A 23,561-nucleotide genomic window follows, 5' to 3' on the forward strand; every position below is an offset into this window, starting at 1 on the left:
ATATCACAGTGAGAGAAAGAATCAACCTGGATGATGTATGAGAGAATATGTGTGTGTCTACACAAAATGTATAGAAAAAAAAAGTACAAAGAAATGAAGATTTTCTTACAACAAAAGTCTTCTCTGTTTATTTTTCCTTGCTTGAGGGGAAAAAAAATCTCATTTCATTTTAAAACCTCACTACTACTACTTATGTACAGATCTGTGGCAGCTTCATAATAAACTCTCCAAAAAGGCAAGAAACAGTGCTGGGACCACAAACTCTGGCCCCAGCCAACGAGATGCGATGCCTCAAACCTCGCAGTGATAATCACACCTATAGTTAATTACACAATCTGCGCGCATTTAAAAACCGTTCAATGGGAACAGATGGAATTTTGTACAGATGATATTTTGTTTCCCCTCCTCCCAGATGTGTCTAAGTGCCGTCACTTCTTCGTGATGCGCTTGCTTCGTGGCCTTGCAAGTGGTCGCTCGCTGTGCGACGAAGTCGTTCCTATAGAAAACAGGTTGCTGGTGGCTGCTGGAGCACCTGGGGAGAGACAAAACATACGTGTGTCTCAGATCAAAGGGGTTCAGCAATAAAGACCTTCAGTTGCAGTTCTAGAACACAAACCTACAGGCAGTCAGTAGAATCTCTGCAAATAGAACTGCCACTCAAATGGAAAAGATGCCTATGATTTGGTGGGCCATACGTGCAATTAAAGAATGGCTGGCGACTGCACCTGGCAAGAGTAGCAAATTTCTATTGGCAACTTGAAATTGCACATTCTGAATGGCTCAGTTTAACTGCAGCCAGACAGGGCAAAGTACTCGTTCCTGTGCCACCAGTCTACTGACAGGTTATCACTATTTACAGTAGACTTTTTTTTTTTTTTTTGCTGTCATGCATAAGCACTGAAATAAAATTGTGTACACTAAGACCCTCATTTTTCAGTATTCCCCTTTTCATGGCTCTCATATTTTCCGGCTCCTACACTTTCTTTACACAGTCCCCTGAAAAATGTATTGGTCGGGTTTCAATAGTACGATGTTTTGTAAAGAAACCTTTAATTGCGCTTCCATATCCAGATATTAATTTAAGCTAAGCCTCATTCAATACCAGCCAACACAAGAGTCACAGTACCGTCATTTCCATGGCAGCAATTTAAAAGCTAGCATAGGAGGTGGCACTACAGTTCCCTCTAGGTAACATTGTAAGAAACAATGCTTACAATTACTATAGAATAAAATGAAGGTATGGTTATTTTCATTGAAATTTGGTTACAAAAAGCTCAGCTACAAATGTTTGTGGGAATGGTAAAAATGGAAAAGTCGGTGAGAATGGGAGTTCAAAATGGTGAGGACGAAGGCTTACCAAAGTTGAAAGCTGGCTTTGGAGTGGCATTGGTTCCACACTGCGACGCTCCAAAGTTGAATGCCGGCACTGACGAGTTGTTGGCCGCACCAAACTTGAACAGTCCTGGAGCTGCAACACTGGGCTGGGCTGCGCCACTTGAGATGCCGTTGCTCAAGCCGTTGGTGGCTGCACCAAACGCGTTCTGCACCTGTGATGCACCAAACTGGAATCCACCAGGCTGAGCCACCGCGACAGAAGGTTGGCCGACGGATGCTGCGCTGGGGAAGAGCGGCGAAGTGGCGCTCGACTGTGGGAAAGCGGGCGTGCTGGTAGTGCCAGCCCCGAAGGAGAACGGCGCAGCGCTTGGTGCAGTTGTAGTGGCAGGCGCGCCGAATGCGAAGGTACTGGCAGCTGCTGGCCCAGAACTGCTTGCTCCGAACGCGAAAGGTGTGCTATTTGCTGGAGCAGCAGGTGTGGTGCTTGCCGCCCCAAAGCTGAACGATTGCGGTACTGCAGGCGCCGCGTCCTGCTTCGGAACGGGCGTCCCAAACTTGAATGGCGCTCCCGAAAACAACGAGGCGGCTGTCGTCGCCGTTGAAAGCGGAGCCGAAGCGGTTGCCTGTTGCGGTTGCTGCCCCTGTGTGCCGAATTTGAAGACCGGACCACTTCCAGATGAGGCAGCAGCGGCACTACTTGCACCAAAAGAAAACCCGGCTTGCGTAGTCGCGGTGGTGCTACTGGCTGCCGAAGCACCGGCTCCAAATGTGAAGCCGCTGCTGGCAGGCTGAGTGCCAATACCCGTTGTTGCCGTGGCCGGAGCCTGCGCAGCCACTGAACCAAAGAGTGGTGCTGACAGTGTTGCAGTTGATTTCGGCGCAGCGCCAGCCCCAAAGTTGAACATGCTCGTGCCTGACCCACTCAACGACGAAGTAGATGTCTGCAACAAGGATGCCGAAACTTGAGGGCCAACGGGTGTCACCGTGCCAAACTTGAACCCCCCCAATGATGGGCTCGCGGCCTGCGTGGTGTTTGTTGTGGTAGCAGATGCAGCAAGCCCTCCGCTCGAGCCAAACTTGAATGGCTCCGGCGACGACGATGCAGTGACCAAGAAGCCCTGCGATGTAGTTGGTTTCGCTACTTGCGTGTTGGAGCCAAATTGGAAAGGCGCCGGAGTCGGTGAAGTGGCACTTGCAACGGTGGTGTTCGTGTTGTTGGCTTTAAACATGGGCATTGATGGCAGCACAGCAGTCGTGCCCACCGCCGTTCCGAAACACGGCTGTGCTGGAGCGATTGAAGGTGTACTTGAAATTGGCTTGTTGCCTCCGAGTGATGGCCCCGAAAAAACAAAGCCTCCAGCTGCCGGTTTCACCGCGTCGGGAGCAGGAACAGTGACAGCAGCGGATGCCGATGGGATAGGCAGAGACAGTGCAGACGTCTGTGGCGACGGAAGGGATGCAGCCGAGATGGTTGGGGTTGGCAAGGACTGGGACACAGCAGGAGAGGCAGCTGTGGTGGCCTCTGTAGCTTTTGGGGATGTGAATTTCGCCAAGGCAGCCAATAACGGGTTTGCCGCAGCGGAAGCTGCGGTCGCAGGCAGTGATGCTGGTGCAACTTGCGTGACTGCTTCCGAGGCAGTCGTGCTCGCGGTAGTGGTGGAGCTCGAGCTGAAAAAGCCAGCACCGAACTGAGGTTTCGGTGCTACTATGGCAGTGCTTGCTGTTGGTACGGCGGATGCAACGGACGTATCCGTGGTGGTGGCTGGCGTAGAAATGAGAGCAGGTGGATTTTTCTCCTCGGCTGGCTGGGGCGGCGAAGCAACAGTGGACGACGCGCTCATGACGGGGCTGCTGATCACCGACACTGTATTGGTTGTCAGCCCTTGCACCAGAGTCGCACTTGAAGTGGCTGCAGCTGGAATGCCAAATGTAGGGAGGCCAGCTGTCTTCTCCAGGGTGGAGGGTTTCGCTGCATCGGCCTGAGTAGTAACTGGTGTCTTCTCTGCTGCGAGAAAGAAATGACAGAAAATGCCGTTAGAAAGCAACAACTTTCACAGAAAAAAATCCACAGCATAACCACGGGGTGAATGATGATGAGTGGGGCGAAGCTCCGGAGGGAATCATCGGTAAACCGTGAATACTCCGAGTAATTCGCCCAGTATATGATCAAGTAAACATGTGAGAAACACGAAGCTCCAGAGGGAATCATCGGTAAACCGTGAATACTCCGAGTAATTCGCCCAGTATATGATCAAGTAAACATGTGAGAAACACCGTGTATATATTAAAACATCAAACTTTTATTGTACTGTTGGTTTACGTGGTCCCTTCATTAAAACGGTCCCCCTAGCGTACTAAATCGAACGATTGCCTTCCACCAATGACACGCGCCATATGTGAATCTTCCGTGAATTCTGCCCAGTACATCATCAACGACATGAGATCGAGCGCGTTTATACTAAAGGGTCGATGAGAGTCATGGTGACTAGCAGCTCACTTTAATTTTACATGTACGCTGTGAATTTTTATTGTTTAATCACGCACAGGAGAAATCTCACACAGGCACCACCTTGGAGGTCAAAATCCAGTGCCTATATATATATACGGGGTGGTCAGTAAACGGTTGTGCAGCGCGAGCAGTCGGTTTTTTCAATCAAGAAACTCGCTAGCAGACGCTGCCTGCGTAGGCCTCGCGAAGCGGGGGGTGTGGACTAGAGCACGCATCTGCAACGCAGCGAGCGCCTCCGTGCCATCTAGGGATCTTTCTGAGAACTAGAGGTGGCTACGACAGCGCCATCTAGTGAACACTCCAAGAACTAGAGGTGGCTACCTACTACTACTACATACTACAGAGGAGGGACAGACCCACACCCTAAGGAGCTTCGCCCCTAAAAAGAAAACAAGGACAGAACAGGTCAAAGGTAGCCACACAGAACATGCAGCCCAAAGAAACAGTCAATAATGAAGTGTTCTATAACAATATGGCTATCATAAGGCACTGTTACAATAACAAGTGACAACTCGGGTCCGAGTAATGGCTGCACATTGCAGTAGGTATCTCCCAATGCACATTATCATTAAAGCCCAAGACATAAGGTAAGCCTGGGGCCTGTAAACTGTGAAATGTACACCAAAGTACAGCAGCTTTTTATCTGCCATGGCACTAACCATTCGTTTGGTCACTGACGTCCTGCAGCCCACCCAACAGTCGGTTGAGCCGCTGCTTATCGCGGGCCTGGTCATTCTCGTGCTCCTTCAGGGTCGCAATGTGCTCCGGGTACACCAGCTTCTGCAATGCCAACACGCGTACCTTGCATGTCATCAAAGCACAACAATGGTTACCGAGTCATCAAAGTACAACAATGATTATAAACTACTCTGGCTTGTATGTCATAATTAAACAACCAAGTCCTTCTATATATGTCTGAAATGAGCAAAGAGCTTTTGATATGTGTTATCTTACTGGTTCAGCTCCATAAACTCCTGGTTAATATCTGAGGCTTCCAATGATTTCTGCTAATACAGTAGAATCTCGGTAATGTGAAGGAACCAGCTGATACGCGAAATCTATCAGGCTTCAGAAATGGCTAGACTAGGCAGAGTGGGTGTCAGAAGGGCTTCGATGGCATTAGCAGAGAAAGGAATTGATTTTCTTCAGCACGCTTGTACGCGTGATGTTCACGGCACGCAGGCATGATGATGATGTATGGCTTTTATCTCTGCTTTGCTTCTATCATTTTTATCATTCCCGCTTTTTCTTTAAGACAAATAAACCTTGTTGCAAGTTAGCGCTGTTGTCTGTGTCCTTTTTTTATTGGTCCTCTGACTTTTGCACTGTTTCTATTTCAAGCAGGAAATATTAAACGAATTGCATAGAGGAAACAATAGCCTTGATTATAAGGTGTGAATCCCTCAATGTAAAACAAGGTTTTGACGTATTGTCTCTAGGGGAACCACTTTTGCACTGAAACAAGCTTTGGGCCTCTGTACCTTCTTTTCAATCGTGCTCCAGTCAAGGGGCTTGACTCTGCTCCTCAGCTTGGAGGAATCAACAGACTCGCCTTCTGATGACTCTTTCGACACTTCTCCTTCCGAGGGAAGATCATTCTGTGAAAAGAAATAGACGAGAAAGATGTTATCCACAGGCTCGTATAGATGATCCCTGAATTCTGGCACTGAAACAACTAAATGGGTAAGTAATGTGTGCTACAGGGGCTTTTAGAGTTAACAGTAATGGCTACTCCAACAACTTAGGAGAAGGGCCTGCCTCTGCGATAGTTACTGATAAAGATTAACAGTATTCTTGAATAAAAATCTAATCAAGGACTCAAAGTAGTCCATACACAAGTTAATCATTAGCAGCTGCAAGAATTTTGCAATCAATGGAATGATAGCAATAATTAGTTTGTCAATGTGGTCACAAGGGTCCATATCAAACATTTCGTAAAATATGGTCGTGCTTCCAGCAAAGGTAATCCACCTTTAAGGGGGGAAGAGGCACTTTGACATGAAGCATCTTTTTATTTAAGTTAGGATAATGAAAACTTCGGTGATCATGTATTTACATGTGTAAATATCAAATATGAACTCGGTTTTTATGTAGCCCTTACGACAATTTTTTTAATTAATCATTCATTAAAATTTCGTTTAATCACTTTTTCAATAAATTGGCTACTCGGATCCTGCTGAATTGAATGTCATTGCATTCTACAGTTATCAAAGAGTGCAAAAAGCAAATTTCATGGTTCTAGCTTTCCTACAACAAAAGTTATGAAGCTTCAAAATTTGCCATTCGATTACCGAGAAAGTGTATTTTTGTTATTTTCTCTCTTGTAAAAACTTACGCTTTTCTATAGTAACATATGACACTTTGTTGCACTCACTAAACATCCAGCTTTTCAGTAATACAAAAATGATCAAAATCGAGTGTACCAAAGCTGAGAAACGCTCGCTAAAAGAATGAAAGGTGGCCAAAAAATTGAAACTGAGAAAAAAGCAAAAAACAAAACTCTGTATCTTCAAGGAGCGCTACACAAGTAAAAATGCTTTACTTTGCAAATAAATGCCTTAGAAGACACCAGGAGAGTAGCCTATCACATTTTCCAATCGAAACGGCCCCAGTGCATGTCATTTCAAGCAGTTTGTTGATTGCGGAGAAGTCGACGATGCCGTAGTTAGCCGCCGACGGGTCAGAGCCCTCGCACGCTGTAGCGAGCGTGCGCAGCTTGCGCTCGCTAGCGGAAGTTGCCGATAAGCCGGAGATCTTATCTTCAGTCTTTTTCTGCTGTTGCGCACGATCGGTGCTAGTCAGAACGTCGTGTCGATCCTTCTACCACGCTTCCTATCACTGACGTCGTCGAGGCGGCCGCCGACACAGGTGAAGTCGGCATTTCGACCGATGAATCGCGTTCCGCCACCACGCCGTCCTCCGCTGGATGCGCTTCTGATGCACCCGAGCCGTGATCTCGCTTCTTTTTTTTTTTTCGAATTTATGAGCGCTGCGCAACTTTCGATACGGCTTCGCCACGATCAAAGTTCCAAAACGCGGCCGAGAGCGTAGGCCTAATTCACTCCCGGCGGCTGCGGCGCACTTCGTCTAGCTCACTTGGCGCCGTGCCAGTAAGCCGCCGCAACGTGCAGTCTTTGTTGAGGATGATAAAAACGCCTGCTCCAGTTTCTTGCCAGCTTGCGCGGGTTGGAACTTTACGGACGTAAATCGACGAGAAACAACACAGTTATACTACGGCGACATCAACTTGCCGCTTTACGTGCACTGTAGCAGACAGCGCGGGAGGCCCGACGAATCGGAAGGCGTTATTTAGTCACGTGGGCTCACTGTGCCAATAGGCTCACGCGGAGGGACCTTTTTTGGCGCGGATTTTCTACGTGAATTCTGAGTGGACGGAAACAAGGGCGGCGGGATATTCAAGAAAAAGCGCGGCTCTTTCGAATGCGACCAAGATGGCTGCCGTAGGTAACGTAGAACGGCAACAGCGCGGCACTGAATAAGCCCGTTTTTTACGCGTTCATCGCTAAAAATTTAGCTCGCTGACGGCACATAAAATGCTGTCACGGCTAAAATACTGATCTAAGACGCATGAAACTTGGCGAGGTTATGCATCAGTAGCGGCAGAATCCAAATAAAACATTTTCAAAAATTCGATTTTTTTTCTGATTTCGGTCTCAAAGACCCGCTTCCCCCCTTAACAACACGTCACACACTGCAAGTTTAACGAATACAAATTGGTTAAGGATAGGGTCGAATTTCCCCCAAAACTCTTAAATCCAACGCTTTTACTTTGCCACTACTGGTCACAATTGGTAAAAACAAACGCATAGACACATGTGTACAAGGCGCTCAGAAGTGTGCCCGTGACCTGTATTGATTCAATTGTACCGAGATGCCATGACAGGCTGGGCTCGCAAAAATGGGATCGTAGTTTCACTTTGTGCATCATTGTGCCTAGTGTGGAAATAGAGCTTACTTCTTTACTGCTGTCCTCTATCTTTTCCGTCGACTCTTCCTCATCCGACTGAGATCCCCTAAGAAGAGAGAATAAAAAAAGAAGTGACGTTGACAATGTGAGCACAATACACAACTCAACTACTTAAGGCCAACAGCGGCAAGAGCAATTATGAGAGGAGTATGAAAAGCCAATTTCACTATCCTCACCTGTACTCCTTTCTGGTCTGCTTTGAGAGTGGAGTCGAGTCAGACGGCACAGCTTTCCGCTTCTGGGACTGGCTGTTCCTCTGCAGCAGCACAATGAAGCAAAAAAGAAATTACTACCCCCAAAGAATGGCACAATGTAAAACATTTGATAAGTGATCAACAGCTTCATGCCCCAACACATGCCTTAGAAGAATCTTCAGCTGTAGGCCCGTTGTTACTATGGCATTCGCGCTGATGGCTATGTGAACTGCACTGTTTGGTTTCACGCTAGTGCCATTTTTACTCTTTCGCATTGTACTTTTGTGGTGTTTTACGCTCAACACACTCTGTCAATCGTCTGAATTAACCGAGGTGAGGTGAAATATGTTCTAAATTAACGAGAGTTTGACGCCATTAAATAATGCATATCCTTGCTGGTGTCACAGGTTGTGTCCGAATCAAATTAACGAAACAGTAGCACAAAACTTGGTACACGGTTGGGACTGCTGCACTATTACAAGTTTCAACAGGATTTAATCAAAACACAAAGCTTACACATCACCTTCTAACCTGTCTTACTACGGTAAGCAAGCTACAACACCAATGCATACCTGCCAAATTCAAGGAATCTGAATCCAGGAGATTTCCGAAATGGGGTGGGGGGGTAGGCACGCTGATTTACCTTGCCCCCCCCCCCCCCCTCTTTTTCCAACAGCAAAAACACACACACGGAAAAAGGGTGGGGGTCCCGAACAACGCCGTAAGCGTAAACATCAGCGTTGCAGTCTTACAATGGCTGATAAACAACGCAGGTAGGGTTTTCAGTAGAATCTCAGTGATGTGAATCTCAAGCGAGAGCGAAAATATTTGTATCGGCCGCAATTCCGTACGATCAAAAAGCTAGCAAAATCGGTTTTCAAACCGCGATATATGCACAAAACATCGATTTCCGTCAAGAGAACTCGCGTATGTCTTTCTGGGACACACGTGAACGAACCAATAAGGGACGGCACAGCTACCGCGATTTCGTGCGCGGCGGTTGCGGCAAATGGTAGTTCCGTTCTCAATCCGCCAGTGCGCGTGCCTTCAAAACCAAGTCGTTTGTTGCTGTCTATGATCCCATCTGCCGCGGTTTTTTCCACAGTGTTTTGGAAAGCAGCATCACTTGGACTGGGTGAGCGTTCGACACGTGTGCACTTTCAGAGTTTTGTCCGTTTCGTCGTCCCCATACATGATCGTGTCAAGAGCGACCGCGGTTTCATCCACAGCGGTTGTGGCAAATGGTAACCACAGTTCCGTCAGTGTGTGCGCTCGCTGCGCGCATACTTCCGAAGCTTCCAGCAATGCTGCTTTCGGCCATCGCTCGACGGTTTGTTACCAAAGTTCGTATCACTTACCGCGACGCGGAAAAGTGTTCGTAACATCTGAATTTTGGCCCATCGGACACAGTGGAATTCGGCTGGGTAATTCCACGAACTCGCATCAGCTGGCTTCGTATCACCGAGATCTTACAGCACGTTTACATCAACGCCTCCTAAATGGGCCTCTTCCGGGTAGGTGGTCTGCACATGCACGCCGGCATCGACGAGGCATGCGCCATGATTTTTGGTGGCCAAAACGTGACGACAGGTGTGGACCAAGCAACATCTGGTGTCACAAACTTGCAAATGTTTCCCCGAAAGAAAGGTGCTAGTGCAGGCCTTCGAGATTGCCGACAGGCCCGCGGCGGACAATTTTGGAGGCCACAGGCCACCAGTTTCGATTTCGGTGATCTCCACTGGAGATGCTCTTCGGAAACAAAAAAGGCCCATTGGTTTACTTAATGCAATGAGTTCGCAAAAAGCCTGAATCGGATTGGGTTGGATTTTTGTCAATGTGGCCAGATCATGCACAGAAATTTCGATTTCCTGGATTTTCCTACTGGCCGTTTTAGGTGCACGTTAAAGAACCCCAGGTGGCCGAAATTTCCGGAGCCCTTCACTGTGGCGTCTTTCATAATCATATCGTGGTATTAGGATGTAAAACCCCAGCAATTATTATTATTATTAGAACAGTACTGCCTGCTGCAGGATTCCCTTGCTGGAGCAGTAGGAGATGGCAATGGCATTGTTGCGATGCCGCTTGGCCGAGCCCGGAGGACTTGATGTAGAACACAGGCGGCCTCGCTTGAAGGTCGCCTCGGGTGTCGGCACCAGGGAAGAAGGCACGGGGCCCCGCACCACCGCGTTCTTGCTCGGTGAGCCCAGATAGGGAGGCCCGAACCCGCCCACCGACGTCACGACCGGTGTGAATGGCGGCATCTGTGGCAGGCAGAGGCTTTCACGCCGCGATCGCTTGCTGCTCTGCACCTGGCTGGGGCTGAGGCCTGTCGAGTCGAGGCCATCTTGGTACGCCCGCTTCCTGTAGGCGATGGCAATTTTTTTTTTAAGCTCTTCATTCAGACAATAAAATGGCTCGATTACAAGGTCAAAACGTAGATGTGCTCTGCCTGACGGGGACCCCAGCATCCGAATGCACACAATCCGAGCGCGCAGCAACAAAAACAAGAACATTGAAAATGAAAACAAGTAAGTTCCGTGGAAAATAAATGAGGCACAGGAAGTTTTCTGAAGAATAAAAATGCTCATCCATCCGAAAGTGGCATGAGCATACCAAAGAAATACTTCTAGAGCTTCAGAGCGAGAGAAACAAAAAGCGCAAGCAAAATGAACTGTACAGGACAAGTGCTCACTTCAACCATTTGCAAAAACTTAGAAATGCAAAAAGAGAGAGAGACAAAAAACACAAGCAAAATGAACCGTACAGGACAAGCGCTCAGTTCAATCATTTGCAGAAACTTTCTAGGTGGCCTCGCCACCTGTATTTCTTTTCTGCACGTTTTGTGGCTCACCAAGCATCCTTGCCAGAAGAGTGGCGCTCTTGGTGTTGTGGAAGGGCGATTTACCAACATGAGAGAAATCGCCATTTTGCTTTGGCATCTCTGCTCTCCATCGTTTCTTTTAACGTTCGGAAAAAAAAAAAGTGACAAATGCTGAATGGTTTTTGCAAATGTCTACTGACCTCCTCTCCTTGAGAGCTTGGATGACACTCTCAGTGGAGCACGGATCCTGCTTGTCAGCTTCAGCACTGGCTGCTGGGTGGCTGCGCAGGAAAAAAAAAATTAGTAACGATATGTGAAACGGCATGCACTTGAATAAACACCCCTTGCACGAGTTGCAAGATAAATCTAGAGTAAAAATAAAGGCGACAGCACAGCACTTGTAAATGAACTCTAGTGCTCGGAGCACAGATTTGTCAAAACGGAATGTCACGGGGAACACAAAGCAGGCATAGTGAACACGTGAACCTACGCATATCCATGGATCTTCGGCTAAAGCACAAGCTCCTTCCCTTTCTGTCTTTGCACTGCTCTCCTTGAACACCGTCCCTCATTTTTTCCATGACGAATCTGTGCCAACTAGCCCAGTAATCTGTCCCCGTGTTTAGAAGTCTTTATAGCCTAAACCTTGTCGTAAACGCACCTCGTATAACGTATCTTTGACGTTCCCGGTGCTGGGACGTACCCGAACGTCTGGTTCTGCACGTGGGACGTTGTCAGAGGCAGGATCTTGACCTTCACTGCTGGTATCAGTTCTGGCGATGAAAATGGTTTGGCCAGTGGCAGCGGAGACTTGTTGAGACACACCACTGGATAGCTCCCCACGGAGTATTTCTCCTGCTGGATTGGGTGCCTCCGGGTGGTGACTGGGAGCCAGTCAAGGTGGGACCTCCTGGAACGAGCAAACGTCAATGAACAACCGCAAGCTAAACTGCATGATCTTGTTCTGCATGCACACACTATTGTTTAAGCCTGATTATGCACAGTATGCAGCAGAAACTTCCTGGTACCTAGAAGCCTTGTCGACTGAGTAAGTGGCCACTGTATAATTCAGGGTGCCCTCTCCAGCAGTTGAAGTGCCCTCTCCCGAGACACTTTAACTTCGGCTAGTAGTGTCTTCTAGTTCACAGTGGCACAAACACTTATGTGACAATATTAAAAGACATTATTTTGGCAAGATGCTAGCAGACCTCAGAGGCACACATACTAAGTGTCTTTGGATATGAAAAGGCGAATAAGGTGGCTACAAAATGATTAGCTTTTCTTGTGACAAAGCTCAGATATGTTAAACAGGAATGCATGGCCGTGTGCCTATCGATACCTTCGCCATATTTCTTCAAAAACTACTTTACATTATTAATGAGGGTAAAAGTATGCACAGTGCCAGTGAATTGGCACTGGACCACGACACATCCCAGTCAATTACGCAGGTGGTTTTCGTGACACAGTGCCGTGCATGTACAGAAAGCCACGGTCTTGCACGTTCCTGCTATCATACCCAAGCCCTATTATGCGACAGAGGAACACTTTTTAATATCATTACATACAATATACATAGCAGTTTGCCCAAAATCGCAATCGCTGTTATGGCTGTCACGTTGATGAATGTCAGGTTGTCTTATTTTCTTCTCCTGTGTCCGTGTTTGCACGCTCGCCCTAGCTCTATTCATGAACCGTGCTCTGCTAAATCTGGGCTTTTCAAACAGGCATTCATTAATATATGATATGTCATTATGTCTAACTGCTGCAAACCACGGCTAGTTGAAACTGGCCAGAGGTGATATGCATTGTAGTTTCAGGAGCGGAAAATTTATGCGACTGTTCTTGCTGGTTAATCCGTGCATTCTGTCCCAACAGCGCTGTCACATTCATAAGCATTGCAGCAGATGGTCATGCTGTAGCAGTTATGATAGGAAATTGCCATAAACACTGACATTGTAAGTTAACTGCAACGCATTAGTATTACCCAATGTTTTCCACCTTTCAAATGAACCCGACATTTTTCAGTCAGGATGGCTATAGCCAGCCAGATTATAAGGTTCACTCCATGCAACAGTTTCAATGGATGGGAATTGGATTACAGGGTCAGCAAGCTGTTTGTATCGAGTACCTGTAAGCATAGAGTTTCTTAAAATTAACTAGCGGGGACTCTGGCGCTGCGATCGTTCAGGCCACCATGGGAATGATGGGTAGTACACGGATTTGCCTAATCTTCGTGCTTGCGGCTTCGAATACGCTTGTGGCGTTTGTTTCGGGTAAAAGAATGAACCGTTGTGAACTTCGTGACCAGGTTTGAATTGGTGAGCCTAAAAAGGTTAAAGTGGTGTAGTGGAACTGCTGACTTTTGCTGAACTTCGTTTTACGACAAAGCGGATGCAGGCGACACGAAGCCAAACGGAGCCAAAAGAACGAAGTTTAGACAAATCCGTGTACTACCCATCATTCCCATGCTGGCGGAAGCACCATGCGTTGCAGCTCCCATAGGATGGATGGATGCTATGAGCGTCCCCTTTATAACGGGGCGGTGACATGTCTGCCACCAGGCTCGAAGGCGAAAAAAAAAAAAGAAAAAAAAAATAAACTTCCTTGTTTCATGTTGTCCTAATGCCTTATCTACATTGATTAAATCTACGTTATTATACCAAAAAATATAAATTCACGGTCCATCTCTCTGCCTCTTAAGGCAGAATGACCTTTTTTTTTTTCCCAGTTATTTATTTTTGTACTTTATCTCTACTTTTCTGCCACCAATACTCTAACCGTCTCTTACTTATTTCTATCGCGGACGTGTTCAGCTTTCCATTGTTGTCCCTAAAACCCAAGGCTTCATGTAGACTCGTGCCCACACGTATACCTGGGTGAATATCGCCACATTCAATCAGTACATGTTCCATCGTTTCCTTAGTTCCCCCGCAGCATTAGCGCCACAGTTCCCTCTAGTAAGCATTGTAGGAAACTCTATGCCTGTCAGGATACAGCTCAACTCTCTAGGTTAGTGCACTCGAAAACCGCCGATCTCTGTTAACAGCAGGCAAGGGGTTAAAACAAATGGTAAGCAATGTTGCCCTCGAATATTTCCCAAACTAGTCAGTCTTCAAGGGCTAGTCTCACTAAACTTTCACAAGCTTCACGGCGCGCACACTTCAGACTCTGTGCAATAGGATACATTTAGAAGATTGCAGCAGTAATTTTATTTGAAACAAACAAAATCCGAGGACAACTGTTGCTACGCTGATGTACACGAATGAAGTTTTAAGCGCACAAGATGAAGACAAGAAAGAGGATGGGACACACACACGTATTCCACGTGAAGTTAAGTCTGGCAGAGTAACTATTAGGTGCAACAAAAATAATTAAGAAATTATAACAAGTGGGAGGGAGAGAGAGAGATGAATGAAATGTGGAGGTATGGTTGCCTGCAATAATCTGTTTCACGTTTTCTCCTCTCTATGTCTTAACATTTGGAATAACACGCCAACGTCATGAGTCATGACCGAGAACTACAACCGTGACACGTGTTTTTGCTTGCTCTCAACATGGTCTCGCGGGGCAGTCATGATGACCTCGATTTCTCTAAATAAAACAGCATATCAGATATGCGAGCACGACACGTAATTTAATGGATAAAGGAGTGCGAAAGAAGTCTGTCAGATATGGGAAAGCAGGCTCAGAGAAAGTGAAAGATTATCAGCGAATAATTACACGGTTTAAATATTACGAAAACACTTTCGAAAATTTATGCCACCTAATTTAACGCAGTTGATATGGAAACTTGTTTTCGCAGCTACTACACTGTGCCTTCAGCAAGCACAAACGCTGGATAAGGCCAGTTTCTGATATCAGTCGTTTTGCGTGTACTACTAGCGTGCCCAGTGAACCACGTGAGCTCGGGCATCAGACAAACGCGCATTGCGCGTATCTACAACGAAAGAAAGAAGGAGAAAAAACGCGCCAAGCTTCGAAATCGGCACGAGAGGTTACGTGAAACGATACACCGGAGGAGGAATGGGACACATTTCAGAAACCAGCCACTCGCTACTCCTACTCGAGCCGGAAGCGCCAACTTTTATGGCGGGCACGTCGTTCATTCAAATTCGAAACGGACCCGGCCGCAAACAGCGTGTGCCGTATTGAGGCGCGCAATCACTCACCTCCCATGCGCCGGCGTAGAAGTACTTTGGCACGATCGGTTGAGAATATTGGTTTTACTCATCAACACCGGACTTGAAGAGAGGCCGTACGCACCGCAGTTCAGCTCGCCGCTGCGGCGCGAAGGGGTGTCAAACTTATTCCCGGGTGTCACGCGCGAATAGTCGAATGAGACACTGCCGAACCGCGACGGTGTCGCACTGTTCGCACAAACCGCGCGTTGCGAGATCTCGCTTCGTCTTCTCCGCTCACGTTTGTCATGCTTTATTAAGCCTAGTATCGATAGACGGTGGCGCAAGTTTTCCTCCCGCCTGTGCAGGTAATAATTCACTCCACTCCACAGAATGACGAACGCCGTCGCAGAGTAGACCGTCAGGAAACCCGCGAGCCACACCGCACACAACGAGCACGCACAAATGATATTCCAACGTTGAATTTCGGCACTGAGTGTATCAAACATGTCTACAATGCATCTTGCGCGCCGAGGGGGGTAACAATCCAGCCAGGACGGCAGCGAACGTTTTCGAAAGCGGTGATTGGATAAAAATGCGTTACGTAAAAAAGAGTTCGTTTTGGGTAAATATATTTCGCTAACGTAGTAGGTAGGGGTATATTAAATTTTGGAACTAATTAATCAGCGTTTTGACCGAGTCGGTGGCGAAAATTTTTTTTATTCGTTTCTTCGAGACTGAAACGATTTACGACATTTGGCGGCATTTCGTCGGTGCACAACACGGGCTCTCTCCGCGGTTATTTTGGAACGAAGCGGTAAGTATTGAAACTGGGACGGCGCTTGAAATTACGAGTTTTGTCTTGTCCTTGTAAAGCCGAGCAAGCTCGAAGTTGTCGTCTCTCGCGAGGTGTTTTAATAACGATACAAGAGTGTAATCAGCTGAGACGGTTGTGCGCGGTGCGTCGCTTTCCCGCAATGGTCGCAAATTTAAAATGACCGCTTGTGATTGGTTCCGCAGATCACTTTAAAAAAGCATGGCGAACTTCGAGTTCGTCCTGCCTTTGACGAAGGACCAACTCCTCAGATCCGAGCGCGTCGGGCAGTATTATGTCAAGGACGTGGTTCCAGCTCGTGAGATTGGAGCGCAGGTTCGAGGTATGTATATAAGTAAAGCTGCGGTATCCATTCAACGCGGTTTGATCCGCGCAGCTGCTCGATCCTTGAGTCACCTTCCCTGCACTGTTGTTTCTTCGCGCGTAGGATTTCTCTCCAAGAAAAGGCTCCTCGATACCAAATGTGTCGTTGATTCCTTCGATCTGCTTTACAGCGTTATTACGTAAGCCATAAACATTCCATTGCTCTCGTTTTCAAGTGTTTTCGAAACTATCTATCCTTGATGCCTCGCTGATCGTGTCCATTTTCAGAAACTTTCACTCTCTCGATGAGAAGGTGATACAAGATGCATTCGACCTGGCACTCTTGGGTAAGTACTCGCGTCGGCGCTTCGCTTATGCCGGGAATTTTCATACCACGACTTCTCGTCCGTTTTGCAGGTGTTTCGAAGGTGGAGTCAGACTTGACGATACTGCTGCAAGACTCCGACGCGTCCTTAGATTTCGACACCAAGAAGCAAGCTCAGAACCATCTCAAGATGTCCTGCTACGTACTTTGTCACCTCATCGAGCTCGTTGAAGCCGAATCCAGCAAGCCATCACCGGACGTGGCCACGAGTGCGACAAAGGTATATTAAAGCGACTCGGAATCGTTATGTACGAAATTGTGTCGTCCCGACCAGTTTTTGTGTTGTTTCGTTATCATCCAGCAACAGCTGTTTGCGTGGAAGAAATCTTCCACTGTTACAGCGTTCCAAACAGGCGCGGCGTTAGTCGATTTTGTGCCGTGATGTAGACTTCGTAATGGTGTGTTACAAGAGTTACTCGTGGTAAACATAAATTATCGTCAATATAAACGTGCGTTAACTTTCAGACCTCGATTTCAAAACTTTCAAAACCGCAAGGTAGCCTCCCTGCATAACAAGGCCTGTTTCACCAAGGCGTAAGGAGCTGGCCTGAAGACAGTGAAGTGCATTGGTGTTCAGTGGCTTAACAGGTGGGGTGGGGGTTCAACCCATCCCGAAATTTTTAATTTTGCATGTGTATATGTGCACACACACATACAATGCACACACGAACATACATAAGGTATGGTTGAACCCACCCCCCAGAAAAAAAAATTTCACTACACTACTGCTGGGATGTTTTCTAATCTGCCTTCACTATTCATGCCTATATGCTAAAATGAACGTGATAGGCACACGGGTGTGTGCCTTCAGTGAGGTTCACTAAGTTTTTCACGAAATTTGAGTCTTGGTTCCTTCATCATGGCCTCAGTGGAAGAGGTTTCTCTTCGGCAGGTAAATTGACTTGGACGTTTTGCATGAGAAGCATGGCTTGTACTGTTAAGAGAGTTGCTCTGCTTTTTCCAAGTATTTCACGTCTCTCTATAAGGCTTTTAATTGGGGGTGCATGCTGAAGATGTTTGATCTAAGCAGTGAGATTTAATTGTGTTGTCAAGGAAAATGTTTGTCGCAAAGTTTAGGTTTCACTGCTACCTTCTTGAGTTTACTGTACTATAGAAGATATTAAGGGGGGTAAATTAGAGCTCAGGTCCCGGATTTCGCAACAGAATTTGGAGCATTTAAAAAAGTGGTACTTGTAAGTTGAGTGGTGGGGCATTACATGAGCCTACTTTATTTCTTGAGATTTAATTATTGCCATGCTTGCGTTAACTTAGTCTGTTCTTGCACGCATGCTTCCTTACATGGCCTGTGTATGTAGGCTAGTTATTGCGAGGTTGTAAACATTTCCATTATCTTACCCCAAGTCAAATTCATGACAGCTTTTGCCAATGAACGATGGTTACTTCTAGTGCGAGCTTTGCTGAACACGAGACGCCTTCTACACCAATGGCCGACAGAGAGCAGGGAACTTGTATCCTTCTACAAAACTTGTAACAATCATTGAGAGGGTTTGTTCTGTTCTCTTATTGCAGGGTCGCAAGAAAATTGCCACAAACAACATGAAGTTCCTCGAGTGGGCGTCACAGAAGCTGAAGGCTGTCCAGTGCCTTAAGAATATACACGAGCTTTCTTTGCAGTGCTTGTGGTCACCGCAACCCGTCGAAGATGAATATATCAAGTGAGTCAAACGTTGGTGTTTCTTGTCCGCCACTGTGACGCAGTGGTTGTGACGTTCTGCTGCCGAGAGTGTGAGCTTACAAATTTGATTCTCGCCAGTAGCAGCTGCTTTCCGATGCAGGCAAAATGTAAAAATGTTTGTACAGTTAACATTTGGTCTGAAGAGAAAGTGCTTGGTATTGCACTGTCTTGCAGGTGCAAGGGAGCTGAGAGCTTCTGGGACAGGCTACGAGTAACAAAAAATTTATGAAAAGCGTCAGCGCTGGCAATGACAGTTAGGCTTATGACAGCGTATTTAAATTGGCACGAAGGACAGTGTTGAAGAAAACATAAACAACAGCGCCCATCCCATTGTTAGTGTTATTTCTTGTTCTTGTTCTTTGCTCTGCTCAAAGAACACCATCAAGATGAACCAATTCTCCTGAATCAAGACGTTTATGAGTATATGGTTACGATGCGTAAGCCAAGTTTCAGCCATCGTAGTAGACAGGACGATTTTCACTGCAACCCAGGCAGGTTCGAATTACTTGGTACTATACACTAAAGCTCTTATTCTCTCTTTTTTTTTTTCCAACCAGATTTTAACCATGTTTGCCTAGTCTCAGCAGACTTGTTTTGTTCCCTAAACTGAAGCCTACATAGAATGACATCTGAATCCATTGATGTCATCAAGTAAAATTCACTAGACTAGCCTCGTGGCATCGTGAAAAAAAAAATTTGGGAAGTGTTCCTTTTGTTGCAAGAGCACTAGATTCAATGCATTCACTAATGGCGGACTACTTCAAAGGCAACAAACCTGTTTAGCTGGTAGGTAAACACAAGCAATTTGGTTTTAAGAACTCTTAAACTTCCAAGACCTGTGATAGGTCATCATGATGCAAAAAGTCATCTCGTGGAAGCAGGCCATTATCATGTTTCTGCACTCACTATGATTTTCTCAGCTGTATGTTAATATATTGGGGCATGCAAAGAGAAGAAGTATGGCAGAGGATCAAATGAGCTGTAGTCAGTGCTAATTCAGTGTGCCCCAAATTGCAGTACAGACACTAATAAGATTATGGGGACCATGGCACCAGCAAAAAGTGAAAATTTTCTTCTAGCGCAGCTCTACAGCATAGAATTTGCTCAGATGCATTGCATCGGTTGGACATATGTACTTAGGTTGGACCACTAGACTTCAACTATCATACTCGGGCTGAAAAGAAAAAAAAAATTTGTGGCAGCAATCGGTTCCCAAACTATTGCTTCTGACTTTACACGTCTCTTTTTTTTTTTTTTTCATTTTTCTTCCGTCAAAATTGATTGATACGACTGCATGTTCGGCAGTCAGGTTCTATAGCCATTGATTAATACACCACAGTAAGGTAGTGATACACCACTTACTAGTGAGGTAAGTGTGTTCTCTGTCTTGACATTGTCTAAAAAATTTTTCTTCCAGTCTGGTGGCTGATTGCTTCTTCAAGCTAATAGAAGATGCTGGCAACCTTAAGTCGAGCACAATCAAGGACGCATTCACCACAGTGATTGGCCTGAACATCAAGAGGCACAGCTATGCTATTGGTGAGTTTATGTGCTAGTACTGCTTTGTGAATGATGGCATGCACAGCAGCATTAAGAGAAAAGTATAATTTGTACAGGAGTACTGGGTGGGGTTGGGTCAACGATAATAATGATGTAGGAATCCTGTTGTAAATGCATTGCAAGAGGGCAGCAATCGTGCTGCTACTTTCTTACATATTGTCACATGAACATGACGTGTAAGGCATAGAGTTTCCTACAATACTTACTAGAGGGAACTCTGCCGCTAGTGTCTATGGGAGCTGCAATGCATCGCGCTTCAGCCAGCATGGGAATGAGGGGTAGTACACGGATTTGTCTAAACTTCGCTCTTTCGGCTCCGTTTGGCTCCGCGTCGCCTGCATCCGCTTTGTCGCAAAACGAAGTTCAGCAAAAATCAGCAGTTTCACTTCACCACTTTAACTTCTTTAGGCTCACCGATTCAAATCTGGTCACGAAGTTCACAACGATCCATTCTTTTATCCGAAAGAAAACCAAAACATAGCAATAAACAAAGCCATAAGTGCGTTCGAAGCCCACAAGCACGAAGACTAGGCAAATCCGTGTACTACCCATCATTCCCATGGTGGCTGAACGATCGCAGCGCCAGAGTTCCCTCTAGGTCATTTTAGGAAACTCTGTGGTGTAAGGCAGGCAGGGGTGTGGGAATTAACCGAAGGAATCGGTGCTCTCTATTGAGTTACTGAGTGAACTTGCGTTAAATTGTACCACTTGCAGTGATCACAGTGATGACATAGTTGATAGTAAGCGAATTTCACCTGAGAATCAGACCCTGTTTGCACATTGTTATCAACCATTTATGGTCAGCAGGTAGCCATTAGCGTAAATTTGTAAGCTATTACATTTCTTGTGTTCACCACCCTGAGCATACTATGCACAAAATGGCATGCTTGTAAGAACATCTAAGGGAGGTTCCTCTAATGACTGTCGGGTAACGTAGCTCTCTGTTAAATGAATGATGTGGGACTGTGTTGTGCAGAGCATTTGCAAAGCTCTCCGAGCGTTCAAAGTGGCGTTTAATGCAACCAAGTGTGTCTTGAAATTCCAAGCTTGGTCTTGTTCTTGGTTTCAGCATCAGCCATTGTTTCATTTGGCTGTGCTTTCTTCACATTAATTCATAAAGCCCCAAAGTTATAGCATGACAACTCTTAGGTCACTTATGAAAACAGTAGCTACAGTATGTGACCAAGCTTGCTACAAAACGTTCGGAAGAAACTTTACTCGAGCTAGGCATCTCATTCTTGCAGGATGTGTCATGAAAATAATACAAGTGCTGCAAGCTCACGAGCACGTGGCATCCTTCCTTGCCGAAGCCCTGTTGATCTTTTCGGAGAAGTTTGGCATGAAGAGCATTGTCGGCGACTGTATCAGGTAAGAGAGATTTCTGCCTTACATTTTTTTCCCCTGGTGTGTTTTGACCGTGAAGTTGCGCTTTGTGTTGTTCGTCATCTTTCAGAAACAAAAGTTCAGGCTGTGGGGCTTCTGCGGTTATTTTTCATTGCTTTCTTCCAATTCAGAACTTGTGAAAAGTCCAACATATTTTTATCTGTCACCGAAGGTCGCGGGATCGAATCTCGACCGCGGTGGCTGCATTTTCGATGGAGGCAAGAATGTTTGAGGCCAGTGTACTTAGATTTAGGTGCACGTTAAAGAACCCCAGGTGGTCGAAATTTCCGGAGCCCTCCACTACGGCGTCCCCCATAATCATATGGTGGTTTGGGGACGTTAAACCCCAGATATTCTTATTTTTATCTGTCAGAGGGCAGATGGGCCTGCCATACTAGTTCCCAGTGTTTACCCTGAGAGTCATAGAGCAATGAGACATTGGCTCCCCTTGCTGTGAGATATCTTAGACCTTTGTGTTTTTGCACAGCCTCTTTGTAGATGGCTCAATGGGAATACGATGGCTGTTTTTGCACAAGTTGCTTTTGGAGAGGCAGGGAGTGCACTGTAAACACAAAATGAGCAGTACTGTGTTCGAGAATAGCAGGGTTTCTGCAAGGGTGCTTGGGAAAGCTCTTGGCCTTGGTAATTTGCAAGTTGATTGGGAGCCCTCTGTAATGGCGCTCGTTGTAGCCTCCGTGTTTCTTTGGCACATTAATTACCGCTAGTCAATTAATAATTTTTGAAAAATCGGAAGTCCCAGCTAGCTTGCTGTATTGACCACATGTAATGTCGTTACTGTCTTGATTATGTTTAATATGTGCATGTAACATTGGCATTCAGACAAACATAGCGAATGTGATGTCACGGAGATAGAATTCTAGGCATTTGTGTTGCAGATATACAATAGCTGTTTACTGAGCTAAAGACGAGAAGCTAGGCACATGACGTTGGGTCTTCATGTGGCCACTTCCATTCACACATCCGTGTCTCATGCAGGGAACTGTGCCGGCTGGATTCCCTGGAGAACGCACAGGACTGTGGCGGCATTCGGAACCTCGCCACGTTTCTCGTTGAGCTCACAGACAGGATGCCCGAGTTGGTCACCAAGTCGGCCGGGTTGCTTGTTGACCTGCTGAATGTCAAGGTCTCTGTTTTTTGCTTTTTCTTTTTCTGTTCCTCTTTCCTTTCCTTCCTTCCTTTTTAATAGTTGAACATAACTACAGAACCAAGCTTGTAAACCAGAGTGGAGTTCTTTATTGTCATAATTTTCATATTTTTCTTTCACCTACACTTGTACACTCTGCGATGGCTCAGTGGCCGTAGTATTCTGCTAGACTATTACCAAACTAGCCTCGGCGGACTTTCTCGGCTAGGCTATAACTTGAAGTGAATAGTAAGACCGGAAGTGCATACCCAGAGGTGAGCTGGGTGACCGAAAGTGGCATAATGGAAGTTGAGTACAACTCACCATCCCTGTGGCTGTAGTGTGACTAGGCTGGCAACAGTGGGGCCTATTTGGCAAGGGAGCAGCAGCAGCAGCTCTGCATTAGTCTGCGTTATTTGGTATCGTGATCTGCACAAACCTTTGCCATAGCTTTTGGGCATGTGTGCTTTCTTTTATTGTGCATGTGGCTGCATTATTTGTTCTTCTAACATTGACAATAACCTTCTAATGATTTTATGTTTGTATTTAATCCTTCAACAGGCTTTCATAGAGACCAAGATTACATTTTTCGCTTGGTGACATCTTAGAAAACTGCCAAGTACGTTCCGATAAATGAAAGGTCATGTAACAAAACTTTGTCGTAACCTTTTCTTTCGGAGAAATGTTACTAGCTCAAAGACCACACAAAGATCAACAAACAAATGCTCGCTTGTGTAGTTAGTCCCGGATTTGTCTGTGTGCAGGTAACTAGCCCGAGTTTGAGATTCATCTTTTATTTTTTCCAGAACTACACTGTGCGGATTGGAGTCTTGACAGTTTTCTTCAAGATTGTGCTTGATGTCCTAAGCAAAGAGGGATTGGATAACAAGGAGAAGGAACTGAGAGATGCACTCCTTGACCATCTGGAGGTTTGTATCTCCAGCAGATTGCCTGAATTCAGCTCGAAATTGTTGATGCCGGAAGTACAACTAAGAGACATCTAGAGAAAAATGATTTTCCTCGTACTTGTAAATTATGCTTATGCAATACCAAAAGCACTTCTCTTGTCAAGAGAAAATGCTCAGTAAGCCATAAAATGTGTGAAAAGAAAATGCAGGTGGCGATGCATCTGAAGGAAGTCGTGAGATGGGAATTGCAGCTTGCACACTGCTTTTATGCAAAAGAATTGTGGGATTTCGGGCTCATTTAGTAAATAAAGGTATTTCAGAATTGCAAATTATTGTGCTAGTTCGTTTGATATCTTTGCTAAGGAGAGTGTAGTAGTGGTTC

General features: G+C 46.0%; 2 protein-coding genes across 3 annotated transcripts in view; one reads left to right on the plus strand and one right to left on the minus strand.

The window, feature by feature from the left end:
* Window positions 1–100: 100 nt before the first annotated feature.
* LOC119389843 (ice-structuring glycoprotein) lies at window positions 101–15,513 on the minus strand. Of its 2 annotated transcripts, none has more exons than XM_037657243.2 (10): window positions 15,017–15,513; window positions 11,551–11,757; window positions 11,048–11,128; window positions 10,045–10,387; window positions 8,009–8,088; window positions 7,821–7,878; window positions 5,326–5,442; window positions 4,504–4,624; window positions 1,358–3,337; window positions 101–532 (listed from the first exon to the last, which is right to left on the minus strand). In XM_037657243.2, the coding sequence occupies exons 1-10, from the start codon at window positions 15,472–15,474 to the stop codon at window positions 429–431; spliced, it is 3,549 nt and encodes a 1,182-aa protein (XP_037513171.1). In that variant the 5' UTR covers window positions 15,475–15,513; the 3' UTR covers window positions 101–428. The 2 variants fall into 2 exon arrangements, with proteins under 2 accessions (XP_037513171.1, XP_037513170.1); XM_037657242.2 differs by having other exon boundaries at window positions 1,358–3,340.
* Window positions 15,514–15,709: 196 nt separating this feature from the next.
* LOC119389842 (condensin complex subunit 1) overlaps window positions 15,710–23,561 on the plus strand; it is a 58,118-nt gene continuing 50,266 nt past the window's right edge. Inside the window, exons 1-10 of the mRNA XM_037657241.2 lie at window positions 15,710–15,782; window positions 15,986–16,122; window positions 16,228–16,303; window positions 16,392–16,450; window positions 16,521–16,708; window positions 18,019–18,164; window positions 19,602–19,723; window positions 20,989–21,112; window positions 22,124–22,271; window positions 23,078–23,200. Coding sequence (XP_037513169.1) covers window positions 16,002–16,122; window positions 16,228–16,303; window positions 16,392–16,450; window positions 16,521–16,708; window positions 18,019–18,164; window positions 19,602–19,723; window positions 20,989–21,112; window positions 22,124–22,271; window positions 23,078–23,200 — 1,107 coding nt within the window. The 5' untranslated portion in view covers window positions 15,710–15,782; window positions 15,986–16,001. The remainder of the gene's footprint in view (window positions 15,783–15,985; window positions 16,123–16,227; window positions 16,304–16,391; window positions 16,451–16,520; window positions 16,709–18,018; window positions 18,165–19,601; window positions 19,724–20,988; window positions 21,113–22,123; window positions 22,272–23,077; window positions 23,201–23,561) is intronic.

Source organism: Rhipicephalus sanguineus, chromosome 4 (genome assembly GCF_013339695.2).
Source record: "Rhipicephalus sanguineus isolate Rsan-2018 chromosome 4, BIME_Rsan_1.4, whole genome shotgun sequence".
NCBI lineage: Eukaryota > Metazoa > Arthropoda > Arachnida > Ixodida > Ixodidae > Rhipicephalus > Rhipicephalus sanguineus.

Excerpts from the sequence above, each read along its gene's own strand:
- LOC119389843 (XM_037657242.2), bottom strand. The coding sequence starts at position 15,474 with ATGTTTGATACACTCAGTGCCGAAATTCAACGTTGGAATATCATTTGT. Across the intron at positions 11,129-11,550 it reads GTGCAGAACCAGACGTTCGG|CCACCCAGCAGCCAGTGCTG; the intron begins GTACGTCCCAGC and ends TTTCCTGCGCAG. Across the intron at positions 533-1,357 it reads AAAGCCAGCTTTCAACTTTG|GTGCTCCAGCAGCCACCAGC; the intron begins GTAAGCCTTCGT and ends GTCTCTCCCCAG.